The sequence below is a fragment of the Macaca fascicularis genome, chromosome 1, assembly GCF_037993035.2.
Source record: "Macaca fascicularis isolate 582-1 chromosome 1, T2T-MFA8v1.1".
NCBI classification, from domain to species: domain Eukaryota; kingdom Metazoa; phylum Chordata; class Mammalia; order Primates; family Cercopithecidae; genus Macaca; species Macaca fascicularis.
The window spans coordinates 106664836-106683797 of record NC_088375.1 but is presented as its reverse complement, the minus strand read 5'-3'; the positions used below and the strand labels follow the sequence as shown (position 1 = coordinate 106683797).

The window sequence follows — 18962 nt, the reverse complement described above, 5'->3', positions numbered from 1 at the left end:
GGAAGCCAGCACCTGCATGCACCACTCACGCAGGCAGCGTGTTTTCCTGCAGAACATAAATGCTTTGGCATGCACTGCGGCCAGCTTGTTAGAACCCCATTCCTGGCTTCACCCTCGGGGATTCCAGTTCAACAGGTCTGAGCTGGGCCCCCAGAAAGCTATATAAGCTGCTCAGATGGTTCTGATGAAGGTGGTGATCCATCCTGAGAGTGGCTGGACTGTGAGTTCCACAATGAGGTGGGTGCTGGGGGTTCCTCATACTTCCGGACCTGGTGGGCTTCAGTGGATCCCTTCTGTGGGTGGGCCTGTGCATCAGGAGGAGGCCAGGTGCCAACCTTCGACCCGGGCAATCACAATAGCATGAGCGTAAGTTCCACAGGTGATGCTGCTGTGCAGCCAGCTTTGAAGATCTCTGTGCCGGGGACCGCAGGGCTAGAGGTAAGATTCATGTTTCCGTGGGTATTAACTAGGAAACAAAAATCTATGGCAGCAAAGCAGTACACCACTGGCCTTACTGGTTACCTAGAAGTTCACAGGCCCTTTATGGTAGAGATATCTACTAAAATTACCTAATAATAATGGCTACAGGCTGGGCGCAGTGGCTCACACCTGTAATTCCAGCATTTTGGGAGACCAAGGTGGGAGGATGGCTTGAGGCCAGGAGTTCAAGACAAACCTGGGCAACATAGTGAGACCCATCTCTACAAAATAATTTTTTGTTTGTTTGTTTGAGACTGAGTTTTGCTGTTGTTGCCCAGTCTGGAGTACAATGGCACAATCTCGGCTCACCGCAACCTCTGCCTCCCAGGTTCAAACGATTCTCCTGCCTCAGCCTCTCGAGTAGCTGGGATTACAAGCATGTACCACCATGCTCGGCTAATTTTTTGTATTTTTAGTAGAGACAGGGTTTCTTCGTGTTGGTCAGGCTGGTCTTGAACTCCCGACCTCAGGTGATCTGCCCATCTCAGCCTCCCAAAGTGCTGGGATTACAGTGAGCCACTGTGCCTGGCTCTACAAAATAATTTTTTAAAAACCAATTAATCGAGCATAGTGGTGCATGCCTGTAGTCCCAGCTACTTGGGAGGCTGAAGCAGGAGAATCCCTTTAGCCCAGGAGTTGGAAGCTGCAGTGAGCTGTGATAGTACCACTGTACTCCAGCCTGGGCAACAGGTTGAGATACTGTGTGTCGGGGGGACAGGGGTGGAAGGGGAAGAAAGGAAAAAAAATAATGGCAGCTGGGTGCTGTGGCTCATGCTTGTAATCCCAGCACTTTGGGAGGCTGAGGTGGGTGGATTGCTTGAGCCCAGGAGTTTGAGACCAGCCTGGCCAACATGGCAAAACCCTGTCTTTACTAAAAATACAAAAAACTAGCTGGGCATGCTGGCACGCGCCTGTAGTCGTAGCTCCTCGGGAGGCTGAGGTGGTAGGATCACTTGAGCCTGGGAGTCTGAGGCTGCAGTGGGCTGTGATCACACCACTGTCCTCCAGCCTGGGTGACAAGTGAGACCCTGCCTCAAAAACAAAAACAAAAACAAAAACAAAAAAACGGCTCCCATTTACTGCCTCTCCACCACGTGCTTTGTAAACAGGATATTCTTCCTTAATGTGGCTGCAATGTAATTATTCTCACCCGTTTACAGATAAGACACCTGAGGCTTATATTGAAGACAGTGGTCCAAGATGCCCATGCTAGTTAAGAGGCTGAACTAGACTCCAAACCTGGGTCTGCTGGACTCTAAGTGCTCTTTGCTTTTGCCATGGGGCTCAGGCCCCAGCCACTCAGGGGCTTCTCTTACCAAGCCCTTTCTCAGGCCAGGCGCCCTCACCCTGTGTGGGGTGGGGCCTAACTCACTCACCCTGGGAGGAGATGGACCTGGTGTCCTCATGTGGTTTGTCACGTTTATCAGTGTGAGCTAGGGCTGGAGGCTAACCCGTGGGAGTCTGAGCACACATACAAAGGCATGGCTTCGGGGCTCCCATAGATGACCTTAAGGCAGCGGCAGCCAGAGATGGGTCACAAAGGAGAGGGGCAGCAACTGGTTTCTGACACAGTAACTCTCTGATCAGGGGCCAAATCAAGCCACTTCCCCTCCATCTATACCTATCCACACCTCTGTACTGCGTGAATGGTTTGGATTTCTCCTGTTGGTTCCTTGGTATAAATTTTGGTGAACTTCCTGCAAATCTTCCAATTGTGCTTTATTTATTATTATTTATCAGACAGAGTCTTGCTTTGTCGCCCAGGTTGGAGTGCCGTGGTGTGATCTCGGCTCACTGCAACTGCCTCCCAGGTTCAAGCGATTCTCCTGCCTCAGCCTCCTGAGTAGCTGGGATTAGAGGCGCACACCACCATGCCCGGCTAATTTTTGTATTTTTAGTAGAGATGGGGTTTTGCTATGTTGGCCAGGCTGGTCTCGAACTCCTGACCTCAAGTGATCTGCCCACCTCGGCCTCCCAAAGTGCTATTACAGGCGTCAGCCACCACATCCAGCCAAACTGTGCTTTATTGCCTTATTACATCCACTCCCTCTGAAACGATGGTCACCACTCTGTGAGTGGAGTTGCTCTCTGGGTGCAACGATTCATTCAAGGCATGTTTACTAGGCCACTGTGCTGGGTGTGGGGTACAAGAGGAACCGATGTCCTCCTCCAGGAGTTGGCAGTGTGCCTGGCCAGCCACAAAATTAACAAGCAAATGCTGTGTCTGAGAGCAAATGACTAATCTGATCTAGGGAGTGAGGGAGCAGAGTAGGAGGGTCTGGGGAGGGGGAGGCCTGCCCAGGGCTGCAGGGGAGGGCTGAGGGCGGGGGCCCGGTGGGAGAGAGGCTGCCTTGGATGTCTACTATATTGAGCACCTCTGCAATGTTCTTTTTTTTTTTTTTTTGAGACGAAGTTTCACTCTTTTTGCCCAGGCTGGAGTGCAATGGCGCAATCTTGGCTCACCACAACCTCCGCCTCCCAGGTTCAAGCGATTCTCCTGCCTCAGCCTTCACAGTAGTTGGGATTACAGGCATGCGCCACCACACCTGGCTAATTTTGTATTTTTCAGTAGAGACAGGGTTTCTCCATGTTGGCCAGGCTGGTCTTGAACTCCCAACCTCAGGTGATCCGCCTGCCTTGGCCTCCCAAAGTGCTGGGATTACAGGCTTGAACCACCGCGCCCGGCCAAACCTCTGCAATGTTCTAAGCACATTTACGAAGTCACTGAAGACCAGATTTGCTCTTTTTTCTTGTGTACATATTTAAATTTTTTTAAATGAGCATTGTTTTTAGAATTAAAGATAGCTTGATTAAACAATTATAACCCCTCTATTTTGGAATAATCCAATCATATTATATGGCCTACAAAAAATTGTTTATTAAAATGTACAAGAAGTGGGTGGGGATCACAGACAAAACAAAATTGGCTGTAAGACAATAATTGTTGAAGCTGGGTGATGGGACAGTGTGGTTCATTGTATTCATTTCTTTTGAGACAGAGTCTCACTCTGTTGCCCAGGCTGGAGTGCAGTGGCACAATCTCAGCTAACTGCAACTTCCACCTCCCGGTTGGAGGTGGATCACTCCTGACCTCAAGTGATCCATCTGCCTTGGCCTCCCAAAGTGCTGGGATTACAGGCGTGAGCCACAGTGCCTGGCCCATTGTATTCGTTTCTAAAAAAAAGCTGGAGATTCTCCATTTTAAAATGTGCAAGTGTTTTAGAAAGAATGTTTCACTTGCAAGCACACCATCTGAAGCAGCCCAGGATGGTGCAGTGGCTCATACCTATAATCCATGTACTTTGGGAGGCTAAGTCAGGAGGATCGCTTCAGCCCAGGAGTTCAAGATCAGCCTAAGCAATATAGTGAGACCTTGTTGCTACAAAAAATCAAAAAATTAGCCAGGTGTGGTGGTACACACCTGTGGTCCCAGCTACTTGGGAAGTTGAGATGGGAGAATTGCTTGAGCCTAGTAAGTCAAGGTTGTGGTGAGCCATGATCACACCATTGCACTCCTGCCTGGGCAACAGAGAAGACCCTGTCTCAAAAATAACGTAAAATAAGGCTGAGTATGGTGGTTCACGCCTGTAATCCCAGCACTTTGGGAGGCTGAGGCACGAGGATCACAAGGTCAGGAGTTCGAGACCAGCTTGGCCAACATAGTGAGACCCTGTCTCTACTAAAAATACAAAAATTAGCCAGATGTGGTGGTGGGCGCCTGTAATCCCAGCTACTTAGGAGGCTGAGGCTTGAACCAGGGAGGCAGAGGTTGCAGTGAGCCAAGATTGCATCACTGCACTCCAGCCTAGGTGACAGAGTGAGACTCTGTCTCAAAAAAAAAAAAAAAAAAAAAAGTAAAGCAATCCAAAATAAACCACACCATCCCCCCCCCAAAAAAAAGAAAAAAAAATTAAAGCAATCTGAAATAATCCACACCTTTCTTATCTTTTAAGTAAAATATGTTTCTTACCAACATGCTGGTTGATAGCTTGATCAACAAATTGGCTTTTATGTGCTCATCAAGTAATAATTTATCTTTCCCTCAATCCAAATTAGTAAACCTGTTTATTTATGCACATAAATTAGAAGGCAACCATTTAAAAATGTCATGTAGGAAGTATTTTAAATTTGAATCAAGATATTACGGTGATTCATACTACATGATTCACAAAGGGGAAGTAATTCTGGTGCTACCTGTGGATTCTGGAAATGATAACCTCATGCCTCAGACTGAATCTCCTCAAGGTATGCTTATCAGAGCTTAAATGACCTGAAGGACTTCACACTACCCAGTTCTACAGGCAGAGCCTCTCCCAAGCAGGGGAAAGGCTGCCTAGGCCCATGCACACAACTTGCCAGACCCAGCAGAGGATTGTCCTGGAGGTGGAGGTGGATACCGAAAACGCAATTCCTATTTCCCTTGCTCTGAATCCATGTGGCCCCTCTATGGGTAGAGAGCACATTGATCACACAGGTGACCTGAACGTGCAGTCTGCTAGATGCATTTCCATTGTAAGATAATAGACTGGCATTTGTGTGTGTGTGTGTGTGGTAACAAATGCATTAACATAAAATTTACCATCTTAACCACCTAATTTTTTTAATAAGAGATGGGGTTTCACTATGTTGCCTGGGCTGGTCTGGAACTCCTGGGCTCAAGTGATCCGCCTACTTTGGCCCAAAGCCCTAGGATTACAGGCACGAGCCACTACGCTTGGCCTATGTTAACCATTTCTAAGTGTGCAATTCAGCAGTGTTATGAATAACTACATTCATATTGTTGTGCAACCAATCTCCAGGACTTTTATAATTATTTCACGCAGAAACTCTGGGCTGGACGTGGTGGCTCGTGCCTATAATCTCAGCACTTTGGGAGGCCAAGGCAGGTGGATCACATGAGGTCACGAGTTTGAGACTAGCCTGGCCAACATGGTGAAACCCTGTCTCTACTAACAATACAAAAATTAGCTGGGCATTGTGGTGCATGCCTGTAGTGCTTGGGAGGCTGAGGCAGTAGAACTGCTTGAACCCGGGAGGTGGAGGTTGCAGTAAGTTGAGATTGCGCCACTGCACTCCAGCACGGGCGACAGAGCTAGATCCTGCCTCAAAAAAAAAAAAAAAAAAAAAAAAAAAAAAAAAAAAAAAAAGAAAAGAAAAGAAAAGAAACTCTGCACTCATTAAACAACAACTCCCCATTTCCTTTTTCCCCGCTACTTTCTATGAATTTGACTGGGTACCTCATGTAAGTGGAATCATATAGCATTTGTCTTTTTGTGACTGACTGGTTTCACTCAGCGTAATGGTCTCATGGTTCATCCATGCTGTAGGCTGTGTCAGGATTCACTTCCTTGTTGAGGCTGAATGATACTCCCCTGTATTGCCAGCATCAGTTACGGGATTAGCAAGATAATGAAGCACATGCTGCCCAGTGGCCTCCAGAAATTCCTGATCTACAAGGTCAAGGAGCTGGAAGTGAAGTGCTGCTGATGTGCAACAAATTATACTGAGCTGAGATTTCTCACAATGTTTCCTCCAGAACCACAGGCCATTGTGGAGCGAGCAGCCCCGTGGGCCACCAGTCACCACTCCCAAGGCCAGGCTGTGCAGTGAAGAAAATGAATAGACAGCTCAGTGTATGTTTTGTTTTTAAATGAAACCATAAAAAGTGCAAAAAAACCCCAAAAAACCAAAAAACCAAAAAAGTCACTCTAGGGTGAGACCTGGGCCACAATCTGGGCTCTACCACTTACTCTATGACTGACCCAGGACAAGTCATTTCATCATTCTAAGCACCCGTGTCTTTATGTGAAAAACCAACTTCCCACCTGGCTGAGTTGTGGCAGGTTAAAATGAGACGCTGTTATGATGAAAAGCATTTGTCCAGCAGCACACCTGGTGCGGAGAGAGTCTATTCTCACGACTTACATCTTGGCCTTTCACAGGGTCAGAATCCAACATTCAACACCCAAACCCTGGGTGCTTGTAAACATGTGTTCAATCTGAATTCTGAAAACCATTACTCTCAATTGCTCGGGTGCTGGTTGGCAGCAGCATTGCTTAATGTGAACTTCCTCTTCTCTTAAACACAGATGGGGAAAAAACAATAGGCACTTGTTCCACCTGGTGGCAACTTACATAAATGTTTAATGGAAGTTAAAAACTTGATACCATGCTAAACAGGAATTTTCAGGGGAAAACTTTTTGACAGCAGACTCTACAGTATGCCCTTCTAGGACCTCACGTGAATTTATTTGTGCATTTCCAAATAGGAGCTTCCAACGGGGCTTCTCCACCATTGGCTGTGTATCCAAATCACCTGGTAGAATCTTTTTAAAAATAGGGTTTTGAACTTTGCAACAGACTTAGAGCATCCCACAGATGGGGCATTTGTATTAATAACAAACTGATAAAAACAGAAGCAGAGCCCAAATCTTCTATCTAGAGAGGGATGAGAACCAGTGCACTTTCGACTCAGGAAGAAATGGGCCAAGGAAATGGGAGTAAAACGTCCCTGTATTACTATTTTACTTGGGAAGAAAAACATAATAGAAGGACTCTAAATGTGAAAGAGGAAAGAAAAGATCGAATTCTGCTGGTTATGTTCCATCATGGTGTTTCTATATTTCATTAATGGTGATTGCAAATGAAACTCTGCTGTAGCTCTTACCATGGGAAGTCTTTTTCTGAAGGAAGATGATTCTCAGAGCTAACTGAATTAAGCAAAACCACTGTAGTTTTCTTGGAATAATGTTTATTTAAAGTTACATTTCAGAGGAAACCATCTTCAGGAGGGCATGAAGCCTGTATTGGCTACTGCAATACAACCAGAAATTTTATAAAACATTTCTGATATAAATTACTAAGGCACTACAGATAGGCACCTATATTACATACAATCTTCAAATATTTTTAAAAGTTGAAACTATGTATTAGTTGATATCTAAAATATTAAAGCCCCTGACAAACTGAACGGCTAAGAACTTGACAAAATGAGATGCCTGTCTCAATGATTCTGTTGCCAGCATATTAATTAAAATACAATTTGAGATTCTAAATTACACGATCCAGCCCTAGTCCAGGGACCTTGTGATAGTTGTATCAGGCTTAAAAGCACCCTTTCTGCAGGAAAGGGCATTTTTCAAGATGGCAACTGCTGTGTCATCATTTTCCCCTTTCTGGACTGTATCAGAAATCCTTCAGAAAGCCCTACCCTTAAATGCATAGCTGCTTTTCCCAACTGCAGTTTTCTCTTTTTCCACTAGATGGCAGTAACGCACCATCTTTCTTCACACAGGGTCAGTGGTGAAGGAGGGTAAGTTGAAGAGAAGGCCCACTGCACAGCAGGCCAAGTTTATCTAAGTCCAAGTCGGTGGAGTACAAAAATTAGAAAGGAGAATACAGAAGAGCGATTCTAACCAGGTCATAAGGCCAAACCAGTGCTTGTTATGGAAAAATAGGAGACAACTAATGAACGAGAGATCTGAGAAGGGTTTCAGTGCAATCCTGCTGAGTGTCAAGGGTGTGCAGGGAAGGGAAATGAAAGCAACATCACTGCACTCCCTGGACCCTGGAAGGAGGCAGAAACAAGGAGCTAACCTTTGACTGAAAAAGGGCATCTGATAGAACAGAAACTAACCCCACTTCACAAGCAACTGAAGAATGCCTCACAGTTGTTCTGAGTATCAAGATGCGTCCAATAATAACAGCCAATAACAGACTAGTAACAGAGTTACATAATCCAATTAACAAATTAGGACAATTTCCCACCCGCCTCAAAAACTCCTGGCTGCCTTATCAACTACCTGCCCACCTCCCCATCCTGTGGCAGAGGCTAGTACACAAATACCAATTCTGCAAAGTACGGAGACTTCCAACAGCAAAGAATAAAGGCTTTCTAAAATGCTTAAGAAAGTGCTTTGAATAACTTGAAATGACACTTCTGCCCCCAACAGAGAGTAGGTATATCAATATTTACCTTTTGGTAGACATATTAACATTTCTCCATTATTTTATTCCTAGCTTAAATACACACAAGGCCAGTGGTTTGCAGGCCATCCTGATAGATAGAACTATGGCATCAAAGTAAATAACAAGGTCCTTTACTCTCTATTCTTACAGGCCTGAAACTAACCCAATGAACTTGCCCAGTCATCACAAGCAGAGTATTTTTTAAAAGAGGTGTGAGCAAGAACAACACTGACACAGCTCTACGAATGCTAAATTCAAGGCAAATTCACTAAAAGACATTCTTCTCACGAGAGAATATCCTGGGAGATGGAGTAACTCAAAGCAATGAGGACTACAGGAAAATACTTGTCTCAAGACAAAATGACAAAAAGCCAAAGCATTCTGAGCTCAGAGAACATGTCACAGAGCTTCAGATCAGCTGGCCAGGGAGGCTTAACAAGGAAGCCATTAGGGACACCCTGCTGGGCCTAATTGTTTTTAGAACATATGGAACTTTGTGCCACCACACAGCTGTGAACTCCCTGGCTTTTGTCAGCCTGTGTCACAACCTCAAGAAGAAAACAGTAGCTCACTAACCCCCCCACCTCCCACTTCCCACTAATTTACTATATTTCTTCTTATAACCTCCTGTACAACTGTAAAGCAACTGGACAATATATAAACCCTGCCTCTCCTCTACTTTTAATTCTATAAAGAATATAGTATGACTTGTCACAGAGAAACAGTATAGAAGCAGCACAATCCTGGGCATATGATAGAAGCTCAATAAATACTTAATGTATCTGGCCTGTTTTCAAAATGTTACTTCATTATACATTCATCACAGTTGCTGGGTATGGGCCAAAAATCATTTAGTGCACAAAGAAAATTGTATAAAGCTTTTAGCATTTATTAAAATTAGAATAACTGCTGTATTCCCTTTGTAGAATAAGGTTAAAAGGTTTCATTTCTAGAATGTTAAACTAAAAATAAGTTTAACACAATGAATAATTTGTATAAAAAAGATAATAAATATTTGTTGAATGGATGCTGAAAAAACCTTTTAAAATCTTAAAGATATAGTAAATGAACCAATACACATTTAAAACATTCTATCAGTATCTGAAAAAAAACATTCCTTTTGGTTGGTTGGTTGCTTGTTGAGACACGGTCTCAACTCTGTCACTCAGGCTGGAGTGCAGTGGTGCGATCACGGCTCGCTGCAGCCTTGACCTTCTGGGCTCAGGTGATCCATCTACCTCAGCCTCCTGAACTGGAACCACAGGCATCCACCACCAGGCCAGGCTAATTTTTTTTTTTTCCCGAGATGGAGTTTCACTCTTGTCACCCAGGCTGGAGTGCAGTGGCGTGATCTTGGCTCACTGCAACCTCTACCTCCTGGGCTCAAGTGATTCTCATGCCTCAAGTGATTCTCATGCCTCAAGTGATTCTCATGTCTCAGCCTCCCAAGTAGCTGGGACTACAGGTGCCCACCACCATGCCCAGCTAATTTTTGTGTTTTTAGTAGAGACGGGGTTTCACCATGTTGGCCAGGCTGGTCTCAAACTCCTGACCTCAAATGATCTTCCTGCTTGGGCCTCCCAAAGTGCTAGGATTACAGGTGTGAGCCACCGTGCCTGGCCTAATTTTTGTATTTTTTGTAGAGGTGGGGTTTTGCCATGTTGGCCAGGCTGGTGTCAGAACTCCTGACCTCAGGTGATCTGCCTGCCTCAGCCTCCCAAATTGTTGGGACTACAGGCATGAGCCACCACACCCAGCCTACATTCTTTATTAATAAAATCACTGTGTTCCAGTGAAGAAAAGTTCCTCTTAAATTTTTAAAATCAAAGATCACACAACCTTTTGGCTGAGATCTTATCTGAATAAAGCAGCAAAAATTTACTAACCTCTAAATCTTATAGTTAAATATAACTAATAACTAAAAAGGTATATTTTCCTAAAAAATTAACCAAATCAACATTTTGTATTTATAAGCTACAAAGGTTAACTTTTGATTGATGACAGTCAGTACATTTGCATATGGGGCAGTTTTGAGACCCAAGTGACCAACCCCAGAATACAGACACATCTGCTGAATTTTAATTCTGGAGCCACTCACCATAGTACTCTTCTCACAGTATGTCATTCCCATGGTTTCTTTTCACAGTAAATAAACCGGTGATATAAGCTCATGATAAATCATAAAGATTCTAATACTATGAATCTTAAGTAACGGTATTTAAGAGAAAACCTCCAGGTCTTTTCAAACACTTCTGTAAAGGACAAGGCAGTCTGTTCAGTACAGAATGAGAGAATCTTTGTGGGCTTTAGAGACCCAGTTCGTACAATCAGATTTCAGGGTTATATTTTTAAAAAATTTACTACAAACACAAAGCAAATCTAATTTTAGAGACAAAAATTAAAAATTATTCCATAGCAACTAAAATGCCCAATGATGATGAAACAAAAGACACAGAAGTTATACATAATGAATTCAGTAACAAAACAGTTGTGGAACTTTGCAAATTTCCAGAATTTTAAAATTCAGAAATGCAATCTTTGTTGTACCTTTTATTCTATAATTCAGAATTCTAATAATGATGCCAATGCCTAACAATATTGGTGATACGTAAACCTGGGGTATCTTCCTATTTATGCTTATCTCATTGATTTGCTAAAAAATGAGAAAATCCATAGAGATTGAGAGAACATACACTTTCTTGGAAAGGCTGACCAACAAAATAATCCTTAGGCCACACTCTGAAGTTGTGAATTTCCATGAACTCTAGAGCTGAATTAGGACTTCTGAGGGAGAAATACAACCTTCTTGCCCGTCATTCACATTTTCTACTGCTCATTTATTTCCCCAATAATGAGTCCGATATAACATACTCTTCCAGTCCGCACCATCGTGTGAAAAAGCCACGTGGATTTTCTGTTGGTTTGTTTAGAGACCAGGTATTCCAGGTAGTAAGTAGGCACATTTCTGGAGAACTCTGATGCTCCTGAACTCTTGACTTAACTTTCCTGAGGGTCACACCATAAAAAGAACACCAAACTCAAGCTGGAGGCAACAGCTAAATCATGATTTCTTATTGTAGAACTACTTAGCAAGGAAACAAGGGACAGGTCAGAAACAAAGTGTCATGCAATCACTTTAAGACCAAAGACTTGGCCAGGTGCGGTGGCTCATGCCTGTAATCTCAGCACTTTGGGAGGCTGAGGTGGGTGGATCATTTGAGGTCAGGAGTTTAAGACCAGCCTGACCAATATGGTGAAACCCCGTCTCTACTAAAAATACAAAACAAAAAATTAGCCAGGAGTGGTGGCGCGCACTTAATAGTCCTAGCTACTTGGGAGGCTGAGGCAGGAGAATGGCTTGAACCCAGCAGTCAGGGGTTGCAGTGAGCCAAGACTGCGCCATTGCACTCCAGCCTAGGCGACACAGCGAGACTTTGTCTCAAACAAAAGACTCCGACTTTTCAAGGAAGACTCCCATTTTCTAGCAATTGCTAGTCCAGCCTTGTCCTCTGAGATGCTGGTTGTGCGCTGATGGTGCCCTTGCAGGTGCCAGAGGCCCAGGGCTTGCAGTGGCTGAACCTTAGTGAAGCTTGCTGTGCACGGGGTAGAGTAAAGTCATGTGTTCTGCCCCTTTGAAAGGCAACTTTTCATTGGAATAATAGTGTACCACTTCAGGGATGCTGTCAAACACAGCGCTTGTCTGATTCAGTGTGTATTTGTTGTCTTTGGTCTGAGCCACTATGATGTGGACACATCCTTGACTAGTCCTAGAATAAAAATCAAGGAGGAGACATGAATGAGTGGGCAGAGGATCCCTCCCCACTGGAAACAATTGCAGCCAGATTCACACTAAGTTGGTAGGTTCTCATCCATTCCCGGAATGGTTCTACACACACAGAAATGCATCTGACACTCTAGTGGAGCTCTCAGAAATTTCAGTCTAAATGCATGTAATCCTTGAGTGGTTTATCCTTATTACATATGAGTCATCAGGTACTGGAACAAAGAAAACAATTAAAAAGAATGCCAAGTCCCTTCTAGCCCTCAAATTGCAAAACCCGTGCTTACGCCCAAGCACGAGGCTACTAAGGTGAGACAGAAACTCATCCTCGGCTGGGCATGGTGGCTCAGGCCTGTAATCCCAGCACTGTGGGAGGCCGAAGTGGGCAGATGACTTGAGGTCAGGAGTTCAAGTCCAGCCTGGCCAATATGGTAAAACCTCATCTCTACTAAAAAATACAAAAAAATTAGCCAGGCGTGGTGGCAGGCACCTGTAATCCCAGCTACTTGGGAGGCTGAGGCAGGAGAATCACTTGAACCCAGGAGGCAAAGGTTGTAGTGAGCCGAGATTATGCCACTGCATTCTGGCCTAGGCAACAGTCAGACTCAACCTCAAAACAAAAAAACAAAAAAACAAAAAACCTCATCCTTCTCACCACAGCTAAAAGGACATATGTAAGGGTTCTTCTTCCCTTTTTTTCCCAAAAAGGACACATAAATAATAATAATAACCATTTCCTCCCCTCGCATCTGGAAAGACCATTCCTGGTTGTATAAAATGAAAGCTGGCACAGAAAGCTCAAAGATTTAATCCACAAGCACCAATTTCAGGAACACAGTCGAGCTATTCCTGGTATTGTATATCTGGTGGCCTATCCCATTTTCTGAGCCATATTGCTCAACTCCCCCGCCCCACTCTGTTCTTCTCCAGCCTGATTGTTTCAGCTGCAGGGGCTCAGCTTCCTCAGGAAGGAAATGCTGTTAGAGCTCTTGACAATGATCCTCCAATATAGGGCCACTGAACTCACAGAGCAGTGAGAATTTCCATCATACACACTCCACCAGGCCTACCAGGCAAAAGTGAATTTTCTGTGTACGATCAGACAGGGGGAGCAACAAGCAAGTTAGTATTTCCTTCTTTACCAGAAGAAACTGGTGTCAAAATTGCAGTTGGCATTTTGACAATCATTGGGGATCTTTATTTATTAAATCCCCAATACTAGGCAATAAAAGAAAAATGACTGTACTACCTGTTATAAATAATTCTTTTCATCAGGAATTATTTCTCTACTGAGAGGACCTACTCCAGATTAGGTAATGTAAGGTACAAATTGACTAATGCACAAAGATAATGCAATAAGACCTTCATTATCATAATAGATAATGGAGGCATTTACCCAATACCAATTTTGCATTCTCATCCGAGTGTCTCATGTTCCGTTGTCCAAGCAAATGCCTCTTATTTTCTGCAATGCACACTCCTGTGAACCACCTTCACAGTATGTCTTTTTTGACTAGAAGACTGTCACACAGTGTTCCTTCCCCTTGGAGATGAGGAAAGCCATGGGGCTTACTTACTTTAGGGCAATGGAGTACCTGCTGTTCCCTGATTCACTATTTCGAACCAGGTAACCAGCTTCTTTGCAGGGCTGTAGTCGACTCTCAGCCTCAGCACGGCTAATGGCACCATGATACCAGCTGAAAAATGGGGGTGGAAGAAGGGAAGGCACCATGAGTGTCAAAATACAAATCCAGACTGGGCATCGTTCCATAAAGCGTTGTTTGAAATGAACTTCTGGCAGAGATGCAACAGCCTGAACTAGATCCTGCTTCACATTCAGAACAGACAAAATGCAGATCTGGGTGATCCCGGATCACAAAGCCTATCAATCATACAAGAGTGAGTTAACGGCGCTAGTGTCATTTCAACAGTTTTCACTCTCTACAGAAGAATAAGATTTACAATGAGCTTGTTGAGATGCAGTGCACTTTCCATTTTGCACAATGCAGTGGGCTTTGAAGATGGGTTTTCATTAAAAGCCCCATCTAGGCAACTATTCATTAACAAAAATAATCATGTGAAATGGGCCAGTGTGCTCCCTGATACAAATCTGTCAGTAAGCTCCCAGCTATTGTCTGTTACAAGGGTCTGAGGAGGAGACTCACGGCTGCTTCTCCAGGGGCAGGCCCGGGTCCACTTTCTCCCCCTCACTGTGGTCCGAGAGGGCTGGCTTCAGGATCTTCTGGGTCCAGCTCTTCTGCCGGTGGTGCTGCCTCACTGTCTCCTCCCTGACGGAAGGTCGCTCAGCTCCTTCAAACTGGACTGGAAGAAAGACTCCATTTAACATCGCAGGCCACTAGGGTGATCCATGTAAACTCCAAAGGAAAAAATCCTCTTTGCCTGCCTTGGCTCAGGAAATAAGCATTTTCCCCCTTTAACTATAATATACTGCAAATTACCCTGGCTAGCTGAGCTCCTGCTGTCTTTGATATCTTATCACACTGCTAGCATCCCACATACAGACACTTTTTCTGTAAAATATTCATCAGTATAAAACAGTTTTAGATTATGAGAGGAAACCACTTTATTTCAACATGGACTTTCAAAAAACTTGTGGTTTTGCGGCCAGGCACGGTGGCTCATGCCTGTAATCCCAGCACTTCAGGAGGCCAAAGCAGGCGGATCACAAGGTCAAGAGATCAAGACTATCCTGGCTAATCTGGTGAAACCCCGTCTCTACTAAAAATACAAAAATTAGCTGGGCGTGGCGGCACGTGCCTGTAGTGCCAATTATTGGGAGACTGAGGCAGGAGAATCACTTGAACCTGGGAGGCAGAAGTTGCAGTGAGCCAAGATGGCGCCACTGCACTCCAGCCTGGCAACAGAGTGAGACTCTGTCTCAAAAAAAAAAAAAAAAAAGTCAAACTACTTGTTGTTTTGCTATGTTTAGAATAAAAGATTAAACATAGTTACAGGTTGAATCCTTGCAAGAATGTGTACCATCCTATAAAACCAAACCAACAGTTTTTAATATGAAATAATAAAGCAAAAAGAAAAGACAACTCAGAAACAGAAAGAGACTACCAAATAATACATCTGAGATGCCATGACACCTAGGCTGGACAGAAGGAGATGAAATGGCAGCACCTGGTACAGGACTGAGAGATGAGCAGGTACCTGAGAAGGCGACTCAAATCAAATGAAACTGACTCCAGGCTGGGCATGGTAGCTCTTGCCTGTAATCCCAGCACTTTGGGAGGCTGAGGTGAGAGGAACACTTGAGCTCAGGAGTTCAAGACCCACCTGGGCAGCATAGTGAGATCCCATCTCTAAAAAATTAAAGAAAAATCCGGGAGTGGTGGTGCAGACCTGTAGTCCCAGCTCTTTGGGGGGCTGAGGTGAGAGGACTGCCTGAGCTTAGGAGGTTGAGGATGCAGTGAGCCATGATTGCACCAACGCACTCCAGCCTGGGTGACAGAGTGAGACCCTGTCTCAAAAAACAAGAAAAAAGACAAAAACTGACCCAAATGCTTGCTATCAAATATATTACCTTCTCCCTTCACATTGGTTATACTTTTTTTTTTTTTTTTGAGACGGAGTCTCGCTCTGTCACCCAGGCTGGAGTTCAGTGGGGAGATCTCAGCTCACTGCAACCTCCACCTCCCGGGTTCAAGCAATTCTCCTGTCTTAGCCTCTCGAGCTGTAGCTGGGACTACAGGTGTGTGCCACAACACCCAGCTAACTTTTGTGTTTCTAGTACAGATGGGGTTTCACCATGTTGGCAGGATGGTCTCCATCTCTTGACCTAGTGATCCGCCCACCTCGGCCTCCCAAAGTGCTAGGATTACAGGCATGAGCCACCACGCCCGGCCTGGTTATACTTTTGTATTATTATTATTTTTGAGTCAGAATCTTGCTCTGTCGCCCAGGCTGGAGTGCACTGGCGTGATCTTGGCTCACTGCAACCTCCCTCTCTCTTGGGTTCAAGCGATTCTCCTGTCTCAGCCTGCCCAGTACCTGGGATTATAGGCGCCCGCCACCAGGCCCAGCTCATTTTTGTGTTTTTAGTAGAGATGGAGTTTCGCCATGTTGGCCAGGCTGGTCTTGAACTCCTGGGGTCAAGTGATCCACCTGCCTCGCCCTCCCAAAGTGACTTGGACTACAGGCACAAGCCACCCACCCAGCCAGGTGTGTTCTTCCAATGGTCATTTCAGGCATTTCCAAAACAGCTGCACACTGAGAAGAGAAAGGAATATAAAGGTACCCACAAGGAAAAAAACAAACGCCGGGCCGGTGCGGTGGCTGGAAGCCTGAAGTCACACTGGGGCGGGCCTGGCCTGGCGCCCTCACCTGACAGAGCCCGCACGATCTGCTCCTTCTTCCACTCCCACGGCTGCTCATACTCAGCCGCGGGCCGCTCGTCATTCTCGGGCAGCCGGCTGTCAGGGGGCCGTGCCTTCCCCTCTGCCCTGGGCCCCCCTTCTGCAGGCTCGTAGGGAGTGTCGTACAGCTGTGGCGGCTTCCCCAGGAGGTCCTTGGAACTCCGTCTTTTGGCCAAGGTCTCTGACTTCAGGCCACCCTCTGCAGGTTCACAGGGACTATCAAGCAGCTGGAGAGCCTTCACCAGGGGATCTTTGGAACCCCGTCGTCTAATTTCTGAAAAACACACACCATACACAATGCCTTGAAAGCAAAGGTGCCATAAAAGCCTGGTCATTAACCCAATTACATCAGCACCTCTGTCTGTCTGTCTGTCTGAAGGTGGCAGATAACTCCAAGATTGTTCCCTGATGGGCTGATTACTTCTCAGCTGTGTTACAAAAGCAAAACGAAGGTGCCTACAACTTCTTCCCTCCAGCTGCCTGAGTCAGATAATGGGATCCACCTTTTTTTTCTCCTATGAGACGGAGTCCTGCTCTGTCGCCCAGGCTGGAGTGCATTGGTGAGATCTCGGCTCACCGCAACCTCCGCCTCCTGGGTTCAGGCCATTCTCCTGCCTCAGCCTCCCGAGCAGCTGGGACTACAGGCGCCTGCCACCACGCCCGGCTAATTTTTTTTTTCTTTTTTTGTATTTTTAGTAGAGATGGGGTTTCACTGTGTTAGGCAGGATGGTCTCGATCTGATTTCATGATCCGCCCACCTTGGCCTTCCAAAGTGCTGGGATTACAGGCATGAGCCACCGTGCCGGCTGGGATCCACTTTTAAGGTGGGAGATTACATCTGAAGACAAGCACACCTCTGGGGTGCCACTTGCAGTTTGTAAGTAGTGGCCTCAGGGTAACCTGCTTAAGTTCCAGGTTCTGGTGTCTGCTCTGAGTATAGCTCACCTTCCAAGTTTTTTTATCTTGTCAGGAAGCCCAGATAAAAGAATTGTAATAAAATGGACTGCAAGTCAAAAATGCATTTAATACATCTAATCTACTCAGTATCATGGTTTAGCCTAGCCCACCCTAAACGAACACATTAGCCCACAGCTGGACACGACTATCTGACACAAAGCCCATTTTGTAATAAAGTTTTGAATATCTCATGTAATCTGGCCGGGCGCGGTGGCTCAAGCCTGTAATCCCAGCACTTTGGGAGGCCGAGACGGGCGGATCACGAGGTCAGGAGATCGAGACCATCCTGGCTAACATGGTGAAACCCCGTCTCTACTCAAAAGAATACAAAAAACTAGCCGGGCGAGGTGGCGGGCGCCTGTAGTCCAGCTACTCGGGAGGCTGAGGCAGAAGAATGGCGTGAACCCGGGAGGCGGAGCTTGCAGTGAGTCAAGATTGTGCCACTGCACTCCAGCCTGGGCGACAGAGCGAGACTCCGTCTCAAAAAAAAAAAAAAAAAAAAAAAAAGAGTATCTCATGTAATCTACTGAATGCTGAAAGTAAACACCAGAATGGTTATATGCGACTCAAAGTACAATTTCTACTGAATGCATATCACTTTTGCACCACTGTAAAGGTTGAAAATTGTAAGTCAAACCACAGTAAGTCAAGGACTGTCTGGATATTCAAAGCACTGCTGCATATACACTGAGTTAAAGCATTTATGTGCATCAGTCAGAATTCTTGACTCCAATGCAGTTTTAATAAACTGGGGGAAGCCAGACACATTCACAAATAATATGTATTCGGCTAATAACTCCAGGATAAATCAAAGTAAAAGAAGTGTTACAAGGAAAACCAGTAATAACAACTCAGCAGCTAACATTTATCAATGGCTTAACATGTATGAAGCACTATTCTAAGTATCTAGTAACTTTCACAATCACTCTGCGATTATGGGATATCATTATTTATTATAGAAGAGAAAACTGAAGCACAAAGAGTTTAAGGAAATTGCCTAAACCAGTAAGTGCCAAAGCCTGGATTCAGAAGCAGGAAGTTGGGCTCTAGAAGCTATACTCTTTAGCCACTACACTTGGATTGACTCCAAGTGGAAGAGAAATGGAAGATGAGTTGACTTTGATAGAGAAGGTCATTTCCAGTGGAGGAAGCTGCATGAGTGAAGATATGGAGGTGGGAACGACAGAGGTCTTGTTCCATAATGAGGAGCTGAGAGATGAGTCTAAAGGCCAGAAGGCCACAAAGGAGAGAGGCAATGGGTAGTGGGAGAAGCAGCTGGAAGCATAGGCAAGCCAGGTGCCAAGATGTAGACATTTTAAAAGTAAGGACACAAAGTTGAGACGGTTGTGTATGTAATACAAAACCATTATAAGGTTTTTTGTTTGTATGTTTGT

At 45.0% G+C, this 18962-nt stretch overlaps 2 protein-coding genes across 11 annotated transcripts in view; one reads left to right on the top strand and one right to left on the bottom strand.

Annotated features, from left to right (window-relative positions):
• IL6R (interleukin 6 receptor) overlaps window positions 1–9234 on the top strand; it is a 73687-nt gene extending 64453 nt beyond the window's left edge. For all 4 annotated transcript variants that reach the window (XR_012414281.1, XM_073994589.1, XM_073994581.1 and 1 more), the window contains one exon: window positions 8599–9234. Coding sequence is in view for 3 of the 4 variants with exons in the window: in XM_073994589.1 (XP_073850690.1) it covers window positions 8599–8653 (55 nt within the window). In the remaining variant the exon portion in view is untranslated. The remainder of the gene's footprint in view (window positions 1–8598) is intronic.
• SHE (Src homology 2 domain containing E) overlaps window positions 1–18962 on the bottom strand; it is a 32169-nt gene that overhangs the window by 1389 nt on the left and 11818 nt on the right. The window contains exons 3-6 of one of the 7 annotated variants that reach the window (XM_005541664.4): window positions 16580–16885; window positions 14395–14551; window positions 13807–13926; window positions 7215–12215 (exon numbers count right to left, since the gene is read on the bottom strand). In XM_005541664.4, coding sequence (XP_005541721.2) covers window positions 12029–12215; window positions 13807–13926; window positions 14395–14551; window positions 16580–16885 — 770 coding nt within the window. In that variant the 3' untranslated portion in view covers window positions 7215–12028. Of the gene's footprint in view, window positions 1–7214; window positions 12216–13806; window positions 13927–14394; window positions 14552–16497; window positions 16886–18962 lie in introns of those variants that run through there. The other 6 variants (XR_012414287.1, XR_012414285.1, XR_012414286.1 and 3 more) reach the window with 6 other exon arrangements.